General features: G+C 32.6%; 1 protein-coding gene across 7 annotated transcripts in view; it reads left to right on the forward strand.

Annotated features, from left to right (window-relative positions):
- Col19a1 (collagen type XIX alpha 1 chain) overlaps window positions 1-23893 on the forward strand; it is a 327672-nt gene that overhangs the window by 150915 nt on the left and 152864 nt on the right. For all 7 annotated transcript variants that reach the window (XM_058578798.1, XM_058578800.1, XM_058578801.1 and 4 more), the window contains one exon: window positions 995-1030. In XM_058578798.1, coding sequence (XP_058434781.1) covers window positions 995-1030 — 36 coding nt within the window. The remainder of the gene's footprint in view (window positions 1-994; window positions 1031-23893) is intronic.

Consider the following 23893-nt stretch of genomic DNA (forward strand, 5'->3'; position numbering starts at 1 on the left):
TAAATTTGTTCTTAGTGACTAACTTAAGCTACAGCAATATCCCTTAACAATTATCAATTATTTTAATTCAGTTTCCCCCCCACACCAAAAAATGAAACACAATTTAGTAAGTCTTGACTTCTAAGTTAGCTAAATTTAGTGAGAAAAAAAAAAGAAGTTAAGGCTACTCTCAAAAGGAGAATACGAAATCCTAGTGCCCTTTGCCATACAGGATAGACTTATGAACCCCATAATGTTCAACTAAACAAGAACCATAAGCAAGGATGGTCAGTCAGAATGATTGAGAGTTCTTATGAAATAGAGTTCCTGAGACAATAAGCACAGAAGTGACACAGTGGAAAATAGTGAACTTTTAAATTAACCATTTTTTAAAAGATTTTTAATGCCTTATTAACATATACACCTGAAAATTTGTATTCATATAGGTCAGAAAAGCAATTTCATCATTTGAATATACATAAATATATGCAGAGCCACTTAAATATAGGCAGAGCCTCTTACAGTTGCCTCTTGCAAGGGCAATGCCAATTCAGCAGAGCTTAGAAGAGGCCGTGAGAACTGTTTCTTGCAGCTGGAGGCATGAAGAGGGGAGATCCACTTATTATTTCTGCTGATCCTTATACTAACTTTGTCAGAAAAATTATCTGTCACTGTGACACTTCCCAGCTGCTCCATTGGCAAGTAACCATATTTGAAAAGATATTTTTTCCTAATTTTGAATTAGTAGTCAAAAGAACAGAAAATTAGATTATTTTAGCTTTTCAAAACAATCTCGGCTGCTGCAAAAAGCATGTGGGTGCATAAGGCAATTTTTATATCATGAGAACTAAAGGACACACATTTTTCATCCTGCAGAGACTTTTATCAAGATAAATTCAGTTTTTCTGTCCTTCAATATTTATCTACAGGTATTGCTTCTATACACTCAGAAACTTACAAATAATGTGCAAAAGAGGGATTATTGATAATTTTAACTTTCTTTCATCTATTTTAGGGAGACATGGGGCCTCCAGGATCAACAGCCTTAACTGTAAGTATTCTTGAATTCAAAATTTAAAATTGAAATCTATTTATTGCTTATTATTTATACCACATCATGGCTAAACTAGAATTTGAATCACAGAGTATTTTAAAAAATGATAATGACATTAGAGTACATCTAGCCAAACCTCCACATTTTAAATATGGGGTATATTCTCTTAATAGTGAAGTACTTAACCTGAGGTCATACAGATAGTTACTATGAAAGCCTATAATCAGTATCTACCCTGAGCAATTTTTTCTATCTTCAAAGAGTTCATAATTGTGTCCCTTAAATGTTTGATTAAGTATTCTTTTTTAAATAAAAATTGTATTAAAAGTAAATGGAAGCAAAGTAGTTCTACTTTGTCTGGAAACTATAAAGGAACAAAGCAAACTATAATTACCCAAACCCTACCTATTTAAGCTGATTGTTATAGTCCACCATGCCTGTCTACTACCATTGTTATTTTCCTACTAGATTTATTCCTAAGTTTCCAAATGGTAAAATGGTGACCAATAAACCAGATGTGTTTATCATGTGAACATAATGGGATTGTTCTCAATTAAATGATCATCATCATTTATTAAGCATTTAATCATAAATATATAATGGTTTTATATTTAGATACAATTTAATATTATAAATTTTCTTCAGAGGCCAGTGAACAGTCTCATTTAACTTAAAGATTTGGTCTCAGAAAGATTCTAAGCTTGGTAGAAAAGAGTCTTTTATTTTTATTTTTGTAAGATCATTTGTAGCCTTAGGTCTCTTGAATTTTATGTCAATATTACCTAATGACATAAATTAAACATTAAATCATCAGCATTCAAAGGCCTCTCCTGATCATAGAAAGACAGGCTTACAGAAGTCTTTCTTTAGTCTGGACGGATTCTCCCTGTCAGCAAAGCACGGTAACTCAAAGGTTTGGTGATTGGGATAACATTTGTATTTTATCTTTGTACTTGAAAATTCCATTATGAACAGTAGGCTAATAATGTCTTATTCCAATAATCTGTGACTTACTTGGGAACAACCAAATTCAATTCACAAGGGTATTCTATAATTTAAGATTTTATTTTCAAGATATGAATAAAACCTATTTTACATGAAGTTTAACCTGCATAATACTCCAATTTTTTGTACTTTCTGGAATTAAAAATATATATTTGGCAGTGATGTAGAGGTAAGGCTGCTCATTTCATTCAAGACACGTGCCTGTTTTCTTCAGCTAAGTTACATGCCCAACCATTTCACTTAATTGTTTGATTTCCTAGTAATTTTCAGCTCATGTTTGAAGACCACTATGCAATCTGTGTACCATTTCAACTGAAATTTAATTTTGGCCCTTTGCCCAGAAAATTTCAATGGACTTTATCTACTCAGTGAGTTTTTCATAACAACTGATTTCTTTCTGCCAAGGAACACCTTTATGGATATCTCTTTCTACCTTACAGCTTGGATTCACTTAGGGAATACAAGCTATTTTTTATGTTTGTCAAAGATATGACAAGGCAAAAACACTATGAAATTAGTGTTCTACTTCATAAAGTAAAATGTTAATATTGTTTGGGGACTATTATTGTACATGCTTACTGTTACTTCCTTTACTAACATAAATAATTAACTGTTATCATAAAATAGGGAAGAATTGAAATGAATAAAGATATACCATGTACTAAATATTTAGTTTACCTTATAAACAGCTTAGTATAATTGAAGTCATTAGTAATTGTTTTTAGAAAGCCAAAGTGACTGACTGAACTTAATTTGGATTTAATGAGATGGTGATATATAGAAGTCAGTAAACTTAAGAGTTAATCCATAGTGATTCTCAAAACTGTTGTATACCAAAATCCACAGGAGAGCATTAAAATACAAAAATATTGGGGCTCTACCCCCAGAACTTTTAACTCAGTAGATCTAATGGGGAACCACTATGTTTTAAATCTTCCCAGATAGATCTAAAACTGCATCTGGAGTTGAAAACCTTGGTTTGTAGAAACTATAATGGAATAAGTTTTCATCTACCTAGAAAAAATTTTTTAGACCATTGGAGATGTCTAATTTTCTTTTCATATTTAACTTAATACATAGTAATGAAGAAATATTTCTTTATTACTTTCTTTCCATTAGGGAGGCATCCCAAGAAAACCAATTTAAGATTGAAGCCTGCTTGGTTAAGTAGAGGGGATTAGGGCTAGGAATATGCCTTTAACTACAGCCTTAACTCAGCCATCCACATACGTCAGCAGGCTCAGCTGCCTTAATACTTCTTAAAACTTGGGGTTGGAGTGTAGCTAAGTAGGAGACCACTTGCCAAGCATGTGTGAGGCACTGGGTTTGATCCTCAGCACCACATAAAAATAAATAAATGAAACAAAGGTATTGTGCCCATCTGCAACTGTAAAAAAATAATTAAAAATACTTAATGCACATAGGAGCCACTCAGTGGTCTTGTTCAAATGAATATTCTGTAAATCTGGGGTGAGACTTGAAATTCTATATTTTTAGCAAGTTTCTAGGGAATGCAGATGATGCTGATCCTTAGATAAGACTTTGAGTCACACTGCCTTGTTTTGTAGATCAGTGGTTCTCCATCTTCCTAGTTATCTTCTTTACTTTATGTTCTTTCCAGATTATTCTAACAACAAAACATTAAGGAATAGGCTCAAGAACAACCTTGTGAATCTGTAAGCAGAATATCTGGAAAGTAGTTTATAAAACAATGTCCAAGATTCTTCCCTAAATACTTTTTTTTTCTTTTATAAAATGTCCTCTAAAGATATGGCAAGAAGAAATGAAACTCTTTTCAGCTTAGTAGGAAAAAAAAACAAACAAAGCTATGCTTGCCACCCAAAATACACTTCTATGTATTTCTTGCTAGTCATATTTTCAGCAAACACAGCTGGTTGAAAATGCAAAATTTAATCAAATCACTTTGATTTCTTTTCAACCCCTTTTTGGAAGATGCCAGATTTACTAATTAGTTTGGTACTAAATTAACTATTGTATAAACATAGTAAGCTACTACAGACACTTACAATAAGTGTCATTTTGAAGTTCTAAAGAAGTAAATATAAAATTTTCCTACCTGATGTAAGTTAATTGACTGATCATCCTTTCCTTATGATTTTTATATATCAAACTGATACCCATTTAAAATTAACAAAACATGTTTTGTTTAATTCTAAGTGATAGTAGTAATAGCCATAGTAATAATAATTCTACTAATAATAACAACAAATGGTACATTGTGTGTGTGTGTGTGTGTGTGTGTGTGTGTGTGTATGCTGGGCATTGAACCTAGAGCCTTGTGCATGCTAGGCATGCTCTCCACTACTGAGTAACACCCCTAGCCCAATAGCAAACATTTATTAAGTGCTCCCTATGTGTTATCTAAACCATTTCTTAAGCAACCCTGTGAGACATAAAATGATTATTACCACATCCCATGTAAGTGAACATAGGACCAGAGAATCTATAAGCCTTGCCCAAGACTACAGAGATGGTAAGTGGCATACCCAATATTCAAATGCCTGACTAATGCTAAACCTAAAAATTTTAACTTCTACAGCAAATATTATTTAAAATCAAGGTTAAAAAATAATAAATATGAACAAAGTGTCAAATTATTATAAAAATTAACTTTTTTAAACTCAACTTCCTTTTATCTGGAAACTGATCTTTAGAAATGAAGATCTTGGGCTGGGGTTGTGGCTCAGTGGTAGAGCATTTGCCCCACATGTGTGAAGTACTGGGTTTAATCCTCAGCACCATATAAAAACAAATTTTTAAAAAAGATATTTAAAAAAAATTAAGGTCCTGCCATAGGTGGGTGGTATGTGAGCATGTGATGCAGGGTAGCAGGGGATAAAAGCACGCTGGGGCATGCCATCAGGGTAGTATGTCTAGCTCAGAGTATAAAATTCAAATTAAAAACTACTTAGAGATTATGTAATGCGCAATATCCACTATGTATTGGCTATCTAAAATAAACCGTGGTTAGCGACCTGCAACATTTACTTCACATTTTTTAACAAACAAAAATATTATTAAATGCTTGTTCTTTCTTTTCATCCTGAAAGAGCTACAAAATTGGTTATGATGTTAGCATTACTACACATTTACCTCAAGAGCTATGCAGGTAAAGTAAGATGTATACTTTGCATTTTCCTTTAAACAGTGGTATTCTTTTGTAAATAAATGTTTGCATTGTTTTTCCTTATCATACTGTTTTTGAGCTATTTATCCATGATGCTGTAGATGAGGCTCATTCATTTTAACTGGTCTATAGTCTTCCAACATAGAACCATACCACTAGGCATTTTTATATTGGTAAACATTTGGGTTTCTTCCATTTTTTTTTCTTTTGCTAACAATGTACAATAAATATATTTGTGCTTGCCTATCATGCACATGAATGAGTTTTTTTTTTTTTCCTAAGTTATAAACAAGTGAAGTCATTTGGGCAAGAAAGTGTATCCTTTTCCAGTTTAGCAAAATGCTACCTGATTACTCTCTCCAAAGTGGCTATGCTAATTATCAGAACTTTTAACAGTTTAAGAGAATTCTCACAGAAATCACATCTCCACAATATTTAACATTCTTAGACATTTTGGTTTTTAAAACCCACAGAGCCCAGAATTGTAAGCACATATGGGCCCTCAAAATATGGGAAAAAAAGGAAACTTTACAAATTAGTGGAGGATTGAACAGAGTCCTCCAAAAATTATTCTGGGACAGTTGATTTTTCCAAATCGCAGAAAGATACATCCCTTTCTCATAATATTTTTGTTTGTGTATTGGCCTTTATTTGCAATCTTACTAAAAATATAGAAATAGTTCTAGTGGTTTGTCTATATAGCCTCATATTTACTTTGGATAACCCCACTATCCTCAAATTGTGACCATTTATCTCTTCCTTACAAGATAGCCATTCTTATTACCCAGTCTTTTCCTTGGCCTTGATATGGAGGCTCTGAAGTTTCACATTAAATATGATTGTCCTTTTGTTTGTCTATTCTGGGGGTGGTTTAGAGAAACATGAGTAAAGAAGATGGTAGTATTGGACTTTCTCCGTATGAATGCTCTAAAGTTTTATATTAAGCATGGATTTGCTTCATTTTGTTCTTAGGGTTTTTTTAAATTATTATTTGATTAAAGAAATGTTCCTTCTGTTTCTGGTGTGCCTGAAGTTTTACTTGGACTAGATATTTTGTAGCTTTCTCTGCATCTATTAAAATCATTATATGTTCTTCATCTTGAATAACTGACTGCTATAAACTTCCTTATATATCTTCTGAGAGTGAACCATCCTTGCTGTCCTAGAATAAACTCTACTTGTTAACGATGAATATTTTACCAGATTCATGAAGGGTATGGAATTGTGGATTAACAGTTTCTTTTTCTTCTCTTTCCCATTCCTTTTATTCCCTTCCCTCCCTCTCTCTCTTTCTTGCTTTCCTCTGATTATTTCAGAGTATTCTCTTCGAGCCTTCATTATTTCTGTTGAGAAGTCAACAGTTCATTCACAAATTGTCTTCTATGTGCAATGCCCCATTTTTCTTAGGCTGCTTTCAATATTCTTCTTTTTCTCATTGTTTTGTAGGAATTTGATTATGATGCATCTAGGTGTGCTTGCCTTTAAATTTGTCCTGATGATTTTCTCATATTTGCAAATTTATAACTTTCACATATTTGGGGAATATTTATTCTTTATTTCATCAGATATATTTTCTGTTCCATAATCTCCTTTTTCTTCTGGGATGCCAGTTACACATATGTTAGATTTTGTTAATAATGCTGCACTTCTCCGTAAAACTCTGTTTATTTTTTCCATTTAATCTTCTCAGAAATAGATCATTTCTTGTGAACTACTGTGAGGTTCACTCATACTTTTCTCATTTTCATTCAACCATTCAATCCATTTTGTGAGTTTTTTATTATAATCATTAATTATACTTTTTTACAAGTTCTTTGGTTGCTATCTGTGTTAGTCAGCCTTGGCATTGCTGTGACCAGAAGGCCTGATAAGAACTTAAAGGAGGAAAAATTTATTTTGGCTCACAGTTTCAGAGATTCAGTCCATGACTGGCCAATTTCATAGCTCTTGGCCTAATATGAGGCAGAACATCATAGCAGAAGGGCATGGCGAAGAAAGGCAGTTCAGGACACAGCAATCAGGAAGCAGAGAGAGAGCTCTGCTCACATAGGACAAAATATAAACCTCAAAGACACTCCCCCAGTGACCTGCTTCTTTAAGTTACACCCTACCCGCCCATGGTTACTGTCCAGTTAATCCATATCAGTGGACTTATCCACTGATTAAGTTAAGACTCATAATCCAATCATTTCACCTCTGAATATTCTCATGTTGTCTCACACTTGAGCTTTTGGAGACTACCTAATATCCAAATCACAACACCACCATACCTAGAATGGTCCTCCTTCTAATATCATTGTCATGTCTTCAGCCACAATAGTGACAGATTAGAAAAACAACTTTTAAATAGCTTATTAAAAAATAAAGATTTACTGGGGCTGGGGTTGTGGCTTAGCAGTGGAGCGCTTGCCTAGTATGTGCAAGGTGCTGGGTTCAAGCTTCAGCACCACATAAAAATAAATAAGCAAAATAAAGATTTAAAAAAATAAAAATTTCCTTTTAAAATTATTTCAAATAATATGCTAATAAAACCATATTTAGAATCAGTGTTTTCCTTATTATATTCTGATTGTGGAATAATTGAGTAATTAATTTCAAGATGACACTTAACCAGTGAGTTGATGATAAATTTAAAGTATCTCTTCTGCTGATATTTATAATTTACTAAATTTACTAGATTTATGTGAGCTAAAACCATCTCTGAATAAGAAAAACCTTTATCATAAGCTTCCAAATTTTCTTGATCAAAATGTAATTTATCTAAGATCATAATGAAAATTTAAATTAAAAGCGGATTCAGATAATGAAGATTTTAATGTTTTATGGTATTCTAACTTAAATTTTCCTACATTTAAATATCAGACATAAATTCTTAAATTTAAATATTCAGGTTATAATAAGCTCCAATTCTTAGGTTACTTTTCATTTGTTGTTCAAAGAAATCTTCATTTTGTGTAAATGTAGTTTCTCTGTAGTTTCTTTATAGCTTCTTAAAATTGTATATGCTCAATATCCTATTACCTACTAGATCAAAATTCCCTTCAAACAAACAGTGTACTGCTGTTTTGGCAGTAATTTCTTACTAAAATACATGGCTGCAGTTTCAGAAGCAAGAGAGGGACAATGACTGAAGTGAGCCAGTTGGCTAATACCCTGCCTCCTTCCCTCTTTCCTCTTCTGGACTTTGCGTGTCATGTTAGAAGAAAGACAGGTGAAGGTAGGACAGTGCTATTTTGTGTAATACATCCACTAATTTTAGTTCCCAGGAAGATGACTGTGTTGCTCTGGCCATGTCTCTTTGGGAAGTTATTAAATACTCATCCAGATGGCACCAAATGTTTACACAGAAGCCAAAGGTTAAGTCAGTCAGCAGCAGAAGTGCTGTAGACATGCTTACTAAATGATACTTAAATGCCAGCTCCTTGGGGCCCAGATAAATCCAGCTTAAGTGAAAATTAGACACAGAGAAGAGCATAGCTTTCGTTCTAAGAAAACTACCTTAAATATCATAAGCAACTGAGAGAAAAATCTCATCTGGTCATTTATAAATCAAATGACACTCAATTAGCAGATGGTCCTAATGCTCAAAAGATCACACAGTATTCACATAGGGAATGTCTTGGAACAGTTCTTTTTCTAACTTGGTACATACAAGGAGAAAAAACAATAATTGTTTACTAAGTTACATAGTCCCTTCCTGTCCATTCTCCCTCCCTTCTACAAATTCCCTTAGTTGAATGCTTTCTACATGCTAGATTCTGCACTAATACTGGGAATACAGAAAATAAACAATGCTATGTTTATTGCTTCCATGGAACTTATCTGGCTTAAGCAATCAGTTGGTTAAAGTTGATAATTTTTAAACTGATGTCTTGCAATTAGTATATAAATTGTCTACAAGTGTTTGTACAAATGTAATTATGTTGATGTTATTCACAAACACCAAGATATTTCAAAGGAAATAATTTTTACTTGAATTTTATGTTATAATTTAAATAGTTACTTGCTTCAATATATTTAAGTCATGGACTCAACCACCAAATAATGCTTTCTTACTAAAATTCATAAGAAACTATAACCATCTCATTTTAGGTAAATAAAATAGAAAGATTCTTATTATATGCCCAAAGAGCATAATTCTTCTTTCTGTTCTGACTAGAATAAATGCATATGCTCTATAGCATGTAAGTATTATTCATATTAATATGTGCATATAAATATATGTCATGTAGCATAGTGATTAATGGGGAAATTATTTTAAATTTCTCATTTATCAAAATCTGAGATTTACATGTTTTTCCTGAGTTGCCTAAATTTGAATCAATACTATTAGTCTTAAGAAGTTGCATAATCATTATTTAATTTATTTTCAATTTTCTGAAACTAGTGATCCAATTGAATATTGGGATTTTTAGGGTACTGTGGGCTAGTAGAAAAAAGGCAGTTGAAATTCTTTTTAAAAATCAGTTCTTTTTTTTATTTCTTGGCAAAAGATTTATGAGTGAATTAGTTGATTAAAATAGAAGCTGTTTCTATAACATAAAGTTATTTTTATCTATTCTGTGCAAAAATACAGTCAAGTTGATGCTTAAGGCCTTAAAAAGATTTATGTTTTAGCCTCAGAGAAGATTTATGTTTTGGAAAAACTTATAGTCAGCTCATTTGACATGGAGGTGATTTATATATCTTTCATTACATGAATGATTTCAGAATAGCTCCTTCTGCCTTTCTGTTTATTGTTTGCTTCTGTTTCAAAAGACACTTCAAATTGTTTTCATCGAATGTCTAAATTATGCATTTTAAACGTGGACAGTAAACTTTCTTTTCCTAGAAGTGAAATGCATTGGCAATTTGGGATTCATAAAAGAATGATTTTATTTTATGTTGGAATACTCAGCAATCTAGGAAAATAAATTAAAATACATCTGAAATGACATTAGAAAATGATGAACTGGGCAAAAGTGTTTGAAAATTATATGTAATAAAGTACATATTTATTTAAGCCATATATCCACATTAACATTAGTTTAATTTAATTTCATCCTATTTAAACATTTTAAAAATCTTTACGATTGATCCTTATATTGATCCATAAAGTAAAATTCAAAAGCAATTGCTCTTTAAACACATTAGAATTATATTCATTCCAATCAAGTGTTCCACTGATTTTAATAAACTGAAACTGAAGGCAGCATATCTTAGGCATTATCCTTACCCTGGATCCAGCCTGCCTTTGTTTGAACCTGACCATTACTGGACTTTTCTGTCTTAGTTTTATCATCTGTAAAGTAGGGCAATGTTTCCTAATGCATGTTTTCTTAGTGATGATTTCATGAATTACATATGTAAAGATTTTAGAACAATGATGAGCTTCTAGTAAACACTCTTATCCATTATTGTTAATATTGCAATTGTGCTAACATGAATGGCAAAAATATCAATAGAAATGAATGCAAAGATCAAGAGAAACAATTAAAGAGAACTTTAGTAAAACCATTGTCTTTATGGGTAGAATTCTTTTGTTTTAGTAATACTATTAAATGGAGGTGAATACTAGATTATTCTCTTTTCTACCACCAGTATAACCTCCATGAGGACAAGAGCCTTGTCTATCTTATTTATAGCTGCATCCACAGAAACTGAAAGTATTTGATGCAGTTTAGGTACTCAATAAATATTTCTTCTTCATAAGTACTGGAAACAAATATCTTTCACTGACAAAAACATTATTAAAGTAAAATATCACCAAATGCTTCAGTGAAATATCCACAGAAAATAATAAAATCACTGACTTGAATGTCACAGTGAGGATCAATGTAGTTGATCCTCTTTGTAGCTACCAAGGCTAATTAATTTAAAATTAATTTAGCACCTCTTCCCAAACTGGCAGCATTCAAAGGTAACTATTGTGATATCACTTACTACCAATCATGTTGGATCAATTTGAAAGTCACGCTGTTTGAGAGCAACTGAAAATATACTTTATTAAACAATTCTGTCTTCTGTTCAATATTCTATAGACTTGACCAGAATATTGTTGAAACAATTAATAAAGTCACATTTTGAGATAAGATTAAAGAAACACTGGGTTATAAAGTCAAGAAATTCATTTTCTATCCTGAAATGTGCAACTGTTTGTTTGTTGTTTTTTCCCTTGCCCCAAGTTCCAGGAGCACCCCCTGGCAGTTGCTGCATCTATAGTGTGTTTGTATCAGAACTAAATAAATTCAATCTTAGGGAATCCAAATATTTTTATAATGGACTACCAGGAAGCATCCTTTGCCCAGAGGCAGACATTGTCTTTACTATCTTAAACAGCAAATAAACCCTTTGCTTTACTATCTAAGTATCCTGAAAAAGATGGTCCAGGACTGGGAGTGCAGGGCTCCCGTGTACCATGCATGAGGCCTGTGTTCAATCCCTAGCACCATTCTACCACCCCAACACACACACAACACAAATAGTCCAGTACAAAAGGGCAGTTTCTACCCCCTTCTCAAAACATGCAGAAACAGAAAAGACCCTTGGAAAGAAACAGAAAAGACCCATTTCTTATTTCTATACCATCTTGGCTTCTGGCATGTTTTCCTGAATATGCACTCCCATCAACCTCCTGGATTAATGTTACCAGCACAGGCTAGAACCAAAACTGTTCAGTTTGTCTCCTACGCCATTTAATTAAATTGTTAATAGGACTTCAAGCAGATAGAAGCAGATAGATGAGCCAACCTGTGGTATTGACCTCAACCGTGTGTTCCAGAATCCCAGATTCCACAAACTGAACGAATCCCATAAATTACTTAGGTCTACCTTAGAAAAGCATATGATTTTCTCACTAAGTTTCTTTATTGAACTTTCTCCTTAACTGGAGGCACACCAACAAGGATATGGGTATATTTCATAAAACTGTCAGAGATCCGTTCTGCCCCCCAGTTTGGCTCATGGGAGCTGAGCAAGCAGTGTTCCAAATCAAGAAGTCATCTTTTCTTTATCTAGGACCATATCAAGACAACAAAAACATCCAGGTGGCTGAAGCAGAATTAAATTTTTATTCTCCAAGACTTCTTTTGGCTCAGCCTCCTCCTGAAGGGTAGAAAGATAGGACATAGAGGATTTAGCACCTCACTCACAGGACAAATAGAAATTCAAAAGACTCATAGAGAATTGTTGCCAATAACCAGCACTCGTTCTCCCCCTACCCCCCGAAATTAGCAAATTGTTGCTCTTTTGTTGGTCATACTACTGCTAATTGTAGCTGACCCTTTCAGCATCTAATCAGCTCTAATCCTTGAGGACTCTTCTTCTGGTGTTTTGCTAGTCTTATTTCACTCTAGTCTATGATGTTGATTAATTATTTCACTTCTTATAGAATGTCACTCAATTTCACGTCCACTTCTTAGTTTCCCCATATAATATATTCTTGTAAGCTTAATATCTTCACATATCAAAAATATCAAGTGCCACCCCATGTCTTAAGTCTGATAATATTGATTGGAATTCCCATTCATAAGATCAGTTGAAGCATATTCAAATATGTCCTTAGCTCCAAAGATTTCTTTAGGAGAGGAAGTCCAACATATTAGAAGTAGAATAGAGTTTTGAGGTTCAGAGATATTTGAGTCAGAAGCTCAACTTCATCATTTATTTGTAACATTATCTTAGGTATTTATCTTCTCATCTGTAAAAAAAAAGAACAAGTCTATTTCTTAGAGTTGCTAAAAGTTAATAATATCATATACGTAGAGTGACTAGTGAAGTTCTGACTCTAGCAGGTATTCAATAAATGTCAATTCTCTTATTTCCTTTATAATTTATTACTGTGAGTGTGTGGAAGTCATCAAAGGACTTGTTGAAATGCTGATAAATGATAATGAAATCTTGCAGTAGGGCTTCTGCCTTTTAGTTCTGTGCAAATACAAGAATATTTTTATATGTTGTTGGTATTATCCTTTTCCTTTTTTAATTTTTTGCTTGTTATAACTCATTCAAATTTACTATATTTGAGAATTATTTTGATTGATTCATTAGATACACTAATTACTTTTTTTTCAAAGCTTAAAAGTGACTTTCTGATTGCTTTATTTCATTGAAATATTATGGAAACACTAATTAAAATTTACTTGCCAACATTCTAATGTTTAATTGGAAAATTGAAAATGAGGTAGTTTATTCTTGTCTTTGAAAGCTTCATGGTCTGTTTTTAGAGTACCTCCAATCCATGAAACTAATCTAATAAGTGGAAAAGGGACACTAGAACATCCTGGGGTCTATGTGACATGTCATGATCAATCTCATGAATGTAATTTGCACTGAATTTGAGTTATGCTGACACAGCCTTAACTTATTCAGTCTGCAAAATGATGCAATTATCTAGATTGATAGTTAAACTCTGTTTCTTAGAGGTTATATTTAAAGAAATATTTGTATATAGACTGATTTGTCCATTGAGCTGCAATATAATTTTCACAGAAATGAAATTAGTTCTCAGATGTATTTAATTAAGTTTCAGTAACATTTCCAAGGATCAGTCTTTCTGTTAGCATCAAAACTGCTGGGACATGTTTTCCCACTTAACATCACAAAAAGCCAGTAAGTAATGCAATAAGTTTTTTCATTAGTAAGTGCACAAATTACCAAAATTTACCATATAATTCATTCTTTATTCATAGAAAATTCTGACTGATATCATGTTTAAAGAATTAGCTATTCGATATTTAAGAAGCTACCCTGGCATTTTTCTGAAATGATGTGCAGCATTAACAAGGTTTATTAAATCTGTAGAGTCCATCTTCTTGATTCTGTCACCAATAAGTACAAATTGAGTCTAATGATAAAGCAGTGATTATAAGTATACTATACACGATAATAATAGCCAGTCTCTGTTATCCAAATTAGTAGCAAATTATTGCAATGTAGGAATAGCTTCTATTAATGCTAATGGAAAATTGTCTTCTGTGTGCTCTAGGATAAGTTGCCAGATATGAAAATTAAGGCAGTTTTCAACTATTTTAAGTGCTAAAGTTGAATATGCATGCAATAAGTAACCTTTAAAAATCAGCTTATTTGCCTTTAGTGTGTTAAATAAAATTATTATACTTTTCTAATCAATACATTTGTGAAGTTAAAACCAAGCATTCTACTGTGAAAAGCTCATAATAAAAATATCATTATAATAAATGGATTAGGGAGAGCTGTGTAGCATTTGGAAAAACAAAATTGGATCCCTCGTGACAACTATGCCAGTAAAAATACTGGATGGACCAAGATTTTAAGGGTAAAAAGTAAATAATAAGACAAGTCCTCTAGAAAATATTGGAATTTTAAAAATGATTGGCAAACAAAAAACTTTTTTAAATATAAAAAAGGCATAAATGAAAACAGCTAGTATATTTGATAGTAGAAGCAAAAAAAACTCCTGTATGTTTTTTTAAAGGCATTAAATCAAATGGGCAATTGGAAAAAAATATTTACTACATATATCATAATAAATTCTTATTAAAAAGACAAATAACCCAGTTTAAAAGAAAAACTGGACAAGAATGTGAAAAAGAGTTTATAAAAAAATGAATGAAAAAGAAACTCTTGAACATATAAAAGAAATCTAAACTCATTTGATGCTTACAAATCAAATGTAAACCAAAACCCCTCGGACACACTATTTTTCACTTAAAAGACTGTAAATAGATAAAAAGCTTGATAATATACTATGTTGACAAAAAAATTGTGGAGAAACACAAATATTCAGGGTAAAATGTGTGTGGCTACAATTTCTATGGAGGGCAATTTGACATTGTAGCAAAATTTCAAATTTGCTGAGAACCAGAAAATATAGCAATAGAAAATCTCACTCAAATTGTGAGTGAGAAATCGTGCACATCCAAGGCTATGCCTTCAGCATTGTTCATAGTAGTAAAAGAAACAGCCTTGATGTCCAGCTACAGTTGAGCGGTTAGTAGAGTTATAATACTATTTTTGTCTTAGAAATTTAAAATGTCTACATTTTTATGACTATGAATGTTATTTGTAGAGCCAAGTAGTATACTTTTCCTTTCTGAATACTTTGTTTTTGTTGTGGTTTTTGTTAGTTCTCATTTTGTTTTCCAGAGTATATAATAGTCTGTTTTCCCTGTGATTACCTCCCCCACCCAGCTTTTCTCATTGTCACTTGTTTGATGGGAGCACCATTCAGACCTATTACTGTATCCTCAGTAGCTTTATAGGCCAATGGTAGATGTTTCATTCTGTGACTCTCTTTATTTTTCTTCCAATTGATTCCACTGCTGCTGCTTTTCCTGTCATCTCCCTTTCTTGGTTTTATTTCTTCATTTATGTGAACATACATTCCAGCAAATTATGAAAATAATGTAAAAGTAAATTTTCTTTTTTAAAAATTGTTCTTTTTAGTTATACATGACAGTAGAATGTATCCCACTTTTGTGTTTATACATGTTGGGGAGTTACTCTGATCATATATTCAAATACAAGGCTAAGAAAGTTATGTCCGATTAGTTCTATTGTCTTTCCTATTCCCGCTCCATTTCCTTTGTCTAATCCAATGGCTTTTTATTATTCCCCTCCCAACCCTCCCTTGTTTTGGGTTGGCATTCACATATCAGAAAGAACATTCAGCCTTTGGTTTTTTGGAATTGGCTTATTTCGGTTAGCCTAAAATTCTTCAGTTCCATCCATTTACTGGCAAATGCTATTATTTCATTCCTCTTTATGGCTGAGTAATATTCCATTGTGTATATATACCACATTTTCTTTATTCATTCATCTATTGAAGAACATCGAGGTTGTTTCCATAGCTTACCTATTGTGAGTTAAGCTGCTATAAACATGGATGTGGCTAGTCGCAGTAGTATGCTGTTTTTAAGTCCTTTATCCAAAGGATAAAGATAGAGGAGTGAGATAACTGGGTTAAAAGGAGGTTTCATTACAAGTTTTCCAAAAAATCTATATGCTGCTTTTCATAGTGGTTGCACCAATTTGGAGTCCCACCAATAATATATGAGAATACCTTTCTCTCTGCATCCTTGCCAACATTTATTGTTACTTGTATTCTTTATAATTTTTACAATTGCCATTATGACTGGAGTGAATTGGAATCTCAATGCAGTTCTAATTTCCATTTCTGTAATTGCTAAAGATGTTGAATATTTTTTCATATTTTTTGACCATTTGTATTTCTTCTGTGAAGTGCCTGTTTAGTTCCTTTGCCCAATTATTGATTGGGTTATTTATTTTTCTGATCTTAAGTATTTCAAGTTCTTTGTATACCCTGTATATCCTGGAAATCAATGCCTTAACCAAGGCATAGATGGTAAAGTTTTTCTTCCATTCTGAGGGATCTCTGTTCACATTCTTAATTATTTCCTTTGCTGTGAAGAAGCTTTTTAGTTTGATACCATCCCATTTATTGATTTTTTATTTTACCTCTTGTACTTTAGAATTCTTTTTGAGGAGGTTGGTTCCTAAGCCAATATGACAGAGAGTTGAGCCTACTTTTTCTTCTAATATGCTCAGGGCCTCTGGTCTAATGCCTAGGTCTTTAATCCATTTAAGAGTTGACTTCTGTGCTGGATGAGGGATAGGCATTCAGTTTCATTCTATTACCTGTGGATTTCCAATTTTCCCAGCACCATTTGTTGAGGAGGCTATATTTTCTGCACTGTATGCTTATGGTTCTTTTGTCTAGGATGAGATCATTGTATTTATGTGGGTGTGTCTGTGTGTCTTCTATTCCAGGGATGCAGTGTTGGTTCAACATGGGGAAATCAATAAATGTAATTCACCACATAAATAGTCTCAAAGACAAAAATCACATGATTATCTTAATAGATGCAGAAAAACCATTTGATGAAATTCAGCATCCATTCATGCTCAAAACACTAGAAAAACTATGGATAGTAGGAATATATCTCAACATTATAAAAGCTATCTATGCTAAACTCAAGGCCAACATCTTTTTAAACAGAGAAAAACTGAAAGCATTTCCTCTAAAAACTGGAATAAGATAGGGATGTCTTCATTCACCAGTCCCATTTAACATAGTGTTTGAAACTCCAGCCATTAGACAAAAGAAAGAAATTAAAGGGATACAAATAGGAAAAGAAGAGTTAATACTATGCCTATTAGCCAATGACATCATTCTATATTTAGAAGACCCAAAAATCCACTAGAAACCTTCTAGAACTCATAATGAATTCAACAACGTAGCAATATATAAAATTAAATCAGTTGCATTCCTATACACTTGTGACGAATCAGCTGAAAGAGAAATCAAGAAAACTATCCCATTCACAATCGCCTCGAAAAACATAAATTGGGGAATCAATCTAACAAAAGCTGTGAAAGACCTCTACAGTGAAAACCACAGAACTCTAAAGAAAGAAATTAAAGAAAACCTTAGAAGATGGAAAGATCGCCCATGTCTTGGCAGAATTAATATTGTCAAAATGACTACACTACCAAAAGTGTTTTACAGATTTAATGCAATCCCTATTAAAATCCCAATGACATTCTTCATAGAACTAGAAAAGGCAATCATGAAATTCATTTAGAAAAATAAGAGGCCCGGAATAGCTAAAGCAATCTTTAGTGAGAAAAGTGATACAGGAGCATCACAAAACCAGACCTTAAATTTTCTTATATTTAATATATCTTAGGCTGTTTTTATTCTCCCCTCACACTTGATTGATAATTTGTCATGGTATAGAATTCCAGGCAGAAGAGTGTTTCCTTTAGAATCAAAGTTTCCACTCTGTTGTCCTCTGACATCAGGGTTGCTGCTGAGAAGTCATATTAGCCTTTAGGATTCCTCTTAGTTTCCTAAGAAGTGGGAAAGCAAGAATAATGGTGTCTGGCTATTTCCCGTGCTTCCTTGAGAACTGTTCATGCCTTCAGGAAAGGATATTCCCTGCATCCCCTTTCATTTGGGGCAGAACTGTCCCTAGACTTCTCCCTTCCTTTGTGCCTCCTGGAACGTGGAAATTAGGATATCTCCTGATATGGAACAATTAAGCACTCAATATATAGAAACACTCCTCTCTTCATAGAGCTGGCTTCCAGATCACTGTCTTGTGTGGACTCAGCAATCCTTCCTTTGATACTGAAAGTCAAACATTGATCCTTTCATAACTTTACACTTAAACTATTACAAACTTAATCCTTCCCATGCAAAATGGAAGACCCTAAAAAATAGGAGGTAGGTCAGCAGAAAGAAGTTAAAATGAGAACAGTACTTCAATGTATGCTTTTAGTACATTTTCATTATTTCTTTATTAGAGAATAGGGCAATTTTCTTCTCTTATTACATGGTGTGACTATTTCAATACCAATTTATTTGTTTGTTTTTTTGTTGGTACCAGGGATTGAACCCTGAGTCACATCCCCAGCCCTCTTTATTTTTATTTTTTTTATTTTCAGACAGAGTCTCACTAAGTAGTCTAGAGCCTCACTAATTTGCGCAGGCTGGTCTCAAACTCACAATCTTCCTACCTCAGCCTTCAGAATTTCTGGGCACCACCATGCCCTGTCCTCAGCCCTTTTTTATTTTTATTTTTTTTTAATTTTGATATAGGATCTAGCTAATTTCTTAGGACCTTGCTATGTTTCTGAGACTGTTATTTAACTTGAAATCCTCCTGTCTCATCCTCTGATTTAATTTTTAATCCTAAAATTACTAGGTTGTTTCCTACAGTCCAGTCACCTTTGTTGCATAGCTCAAATGTAAAGTTACTAAGTATATGAAATTTTGATTACATTTTATTATGTTGACCATTCTTTAGAAGATATTTAAAAGCAGAATATGTGTCGATTGTCCCTTCTGTCTGCAGAAGAACTCTGTTTCCATGTTGCCAGTGACTTATGGAAAAGTCAGTCCAAAAATCGAGAGAGTTACCATGATCAAACTAACTTTAAAACTAAGCCTATTATATGTTCCCTTGCATACATGTTAAAACAGATGATACAAATTAGTTTGACAGACCACAGCCTACCAGCTTTTTAATCTGTTAACAGAGCCTTGAGTTAACTGAAATCTAGCCATTTCATTAATTAGGTTAGAACCAAAATAAAACAAATCTACAAAAATTTGGTTATAATCAAGAAAATTAAAGGTGAAGTTACCAAAATAAGAAAGTGTTTATGATAAATAAATTAAACTGAATAAAGAATAATTACCAAATATGAAACCAGATTATTTGAAATGATATGAGTACTTTAAGTAACTTGATTAATTTTATTTCTTACTAATTAATAATGTGTATGATACCTTCATCTCTTTAGTTCACTTTTGTTCAGAAGCAAGTGGTTAATCCTCATCAATGTGAGACAAATTAAAGAATTCAGGTTATATTTCTTCCTCCAATGAAGGGCAAACTCTTCAAAATGGAGGTACAGCATCTATCTCACATAAGAAGTAAAAATAACTTGGGTTATTTTGGTATCAAGTGGGATTTGTGGATGAAGAATATAATTATCTAAATTGGATTTTCAGTGGCTATGACAATATTCTACTGAAGAAGTACAAAGTGTAAAGAATCAAAATCTTAGCAGTCATCCATCCATTCAACACCTGCTAAATGCAATTCAATGCTGGGTAATATGTGGAATAGAAAGGAATCGAGAATATATATACAACATACAAATGGATAGTCTCAGGATAGGAGTTAAAAATCACCAGTGGAGAAAAGTTTGTGGGAATTTCAGATGTCTCACAGCATTCCTGATTCAGACTGTACACTGTATTATTTAATTTATAATAGTTCCAGTTTTACAGCACGAATGGTGACTGAAAAGAAGCTATTTCATAATCTATATAATGAAAAGAAATGTGTGTTCTGAGTTCAGAAAAAAAATGGAAAAAGATTATTATTAAATGGATGCCTGCAGCTACAGGGAATGATCACAATCCATTGCATCCCATGTGGAAATGCTTCCAGGGTTATTAGATGGGATTGTTAAGCCTTGAATGCACTGTATATGACCTCTATATTTTAAATTGTTAAAGGTAGGATAAAATTGTTCATCCAATTAGGGACCTTGTTTACTGCAACCGATAATGGTTGAATCATTCCTGTCCACACTACTATTTCATAAGATTTCTCTCCAGTGACAGCTCTTCTTATTGTTCCCTAATCAGCATTACTGGGAACCTTCCTAAGGGCTTTTTTAGTATGTGGAAGACACTATTGTTCTTCATTTTGAAGACATCTATTCCTAGTGTGCCCTGACAACTGCTTATCATAAAGTGACAGATTTTATATATAAACATTAGTTTGTTTTCTGAATACTTACACATCCTAAGGAAAACTCTTTCTTGAGTCATGATAATTCTATGAAATAACTCAAAGTGGGTCATTCCTTTAACTTATTGACATAAATATCTTTGAACTATACTTCTCAAAACTGTAATGAAAATAACTTCTCTCTTCGCACAAGAGCCATATGTCTATTGTAGTTTTACTTATTTGCTTCACCTTTATAAAACGTATTTCCTGAAAATGAATAATTTATTTCCAAAGGACCAAGTATACATATAAAACAAAATTTTATTCTGATGCTCCCAGCTTTAAATTTGTTCTTTCTGTTCTCACATAAAAGGCAGGACTATTTTTATAAAGACAGACAAACTCTGTTTCCATTTTAATTTTGTACATTATATTTGAAAAATAGAAAATCCCCTAGTATTTTAAGAATTTATCCAGATTCTGCTTTATCTTATGTTTCAAGTCTGTGAAGCATATTCTAAAGTAATAATCATAATACTTAAACTCAACTTACTCACATAACATTTCTGTTGAAGTGGGCATTAGGTATCATATGTACTGCAACATTCCTGACATGTAGATGCAAGTAATACTTTAAAACAAAACTCCTAGTTTTTCTTCAGTCCCTTTCCTTAATTGAGAAGTTATGAATATATCTTGCCTCTTCTCACAAATGAAAATGTGTTTGAGTGCAATTAATCTACCCTATTAGTTCTACTAAACATCTGCTATATTTGTTAAACACTTCAAAATTCTATTCTGAACCAGTTAATTCTAAGTAATTTCTCAGTTAAATATTTACATGGGCTTCCATGATGATAAGCCCTAGTTTGTCTTAAATAATCAGCAGATTGTCCAGAGGGAGTTATGTGAAATGCAACACATTATAATAGCTATCCATTGGAAATTAAAAGGGTTTGGCTAGACTTTTTTTTTCATGTTTTTATCCTAGACAAAAGAAGTAACAGCTTTATGCAGTCTATTCTTTAACATTTTTAATATCCAGAATTCCACTGTGGGAAAAAATCAATGAATGCCTTTATAGAAATATGCAGATGCTGGGCTGGGGTTGTAGCTCAGTGGTTGAGTGCTCGACTCACATGTGTGAGGCACTGGGTTCAATCCTCACCACCACATACAAAAAGAAACAAATAAAACAAAGATATTGTGTCCATCTACAAAAAGAAAAATTAAACAACAACAACAAAAAAAGAAATATGGAGATGCTTACATCATGAAAATACTAAATATGCTCTCAAACATCTCTTTCATAAAGGTGACAGATTGCATGTTTGTAAAATTTAAGAAGTAGCCCAATTTATAGTTATTTTTAGAGTAGACTAGATAGATGGAAAACATAGAAAAATGGATTAGGTATTCTTTGGACACAGTAAGTGGAAGAGAAAATGCACAGATTATACAAATGTGCTATATTACTAAGATATTTAAGAATATGACTCTCTGGAAAAATTCTATAAAATTTTAGGTAATGGTCAAAGATCTCAATAAGTTTCATAATAGAGAGGAAGTTATAGTTGATAAATGATTCATTCTTAAATAAACAAAAGGCAATCCTAGATATCAGAGAATGGAATAGTTAGAATGAGGATGACAGATAGGACTTGAAGTCCAGGTTATGGGAATAAGAATAATTATATAGAGAGCAGAGCCTTATTCCCTAGCACCTATACCCAGTATTGCTCTCTCTAGTCCAGTGTTTTTTTTCCTCTATGGCCTAATCTACTCAATGTTTATTGATCCTCTTCTATAAATGAGGTAGATGATAGAATGAAGAAGAGCTTCTGTCCTCGAGAACTTATGGGCAACTAAAAAGAGGAGTAGAGCACACACACAATGACATTTATAAAGCCAGAGTAGGAAAAAAAAAAAAAAGAGCGAAAAGGGTTCTTCTAAGCCCTCCTCACTTATCCTAAGCTACAGCTTACCTGGAGCTTAGGTTATTTCTGTAGTTTTCATAGTGATAAGAAAATAGTAAAATTAATGAATTATCCCCAAATTATAATTTCTTAGTCTGGGAAAAATATTATTTTGGTATAGTTGATTAAACTTTTAGTAATGTTAATACAAAATCATTTTTATTTGTAAATATAAACTGATGTTTAATAAAGACAGTTGGATAATATTATCAACATCATGGTAACATAGCTAGATTTAAAAATACATCATGGAAACAATGTATCATGGATAATTCAAATAGTAAATGATATGTTAGAGATTAAAAAGAATTTAACTGATTTTTCATCATACTGCTGGCTGGGTCATTGACCTAGCAAAGGTGAAAGGAGATTCAGAGATGTGAACCTTCAGGAGTCAGGCTAGTGATTTGTGGATGTGATTTGGTACCATATTTTACTCCTTAGACTTTGCACACAAAAATATAGGAGAATAAATATTTTAATCTGTTTAATATATTCCAAATAAAATTTGATATTCTCATATTGTATAGACTTTTGCTATATAATTATCCCAACTACTAAAGGGAATAGATTTCAATTATATTTCTCAGAATTAAGTATACTCCCTTGATGACATTTGCTGTGTGGATGCTTTAGTAACTCATGTTTAAAAACACTGAAAGAGCTGTGAGCATTTGGATGAACATCAAAGATGTTATATATTAGTTTGGTTATTCACGAAATGATAACAGTTTTCCCAAGGGTAAGAGGGAAGAGTTTAATCTAGAGCCAAGATTGTGTCAGTCTTATAAAAACTGACACAACTCTTTGTAATTATATTGTAATTAATATTTGGTGTGTTAAGATTTTAACATTGTTTCTTCTTAGAAACATTAGGAATTTACCATCCTAAGTTGGCCTAATCAGCCAACTCTCCTTGGATACATATCTTTCAGCAGGTGATTTTTTTTTTTAACTGCAGACGAAACTGATTACCTTTTCATCTCTTGGTTTTTAATTACTGCCTAAGTCAATCAAATAAAGGCTTCATGTGCTTCTATAACATTAAATTGTTTCAAAAACAGATAAAAGAAGTGGAAGTGATAAATACTTTAATTTCATTCGTCTACCATAGAGAAGAGTCAGAAAGATTTGGGGGAACATTGAGAATTGGTGATGTGTAATTTTTTGTACTAATGCTTTTTGAACATTAGTTATAATAATTTATATTGAATTCTGATGATTTTAATCAAATGATAGCTCTATAAATGAAAAATTTTTAAATGTCTATCACTTTTTCTATTTAAAATAAAATTAGATGATAAAATTATGCATGTATGACATTTAGTCTTTATGAAATAATTAAAAAATGAATAGGTACATAATAAATAGTTATGGGTCACCACAAATACATCTGGTATTTTAGTTTAAACATAGTCATGACTTTAAAAGTGAATCCTAGGGGACTGGAGGTGTAACTCATTGGTAGAGCTAGTGCTATTTAATGTGTAAGGCCCTG

Source organism: Marmota monax, unplaced genomic scaffold (assembly GCF_021218885.2).
Source record: "Marmota monax isolate L192 unplaced genomic scaffold, Marmota_monax_Labrador192_F-V1.1 WCK01_AAM20220418_F8-fsc00091, whole genome shotgun sequence".
Lineage (NCBI taxonomy): Eukaryota > Metazoa > Chordata > Mammalia > Rodentia > Sciuridae > Marmota > Marmota monax.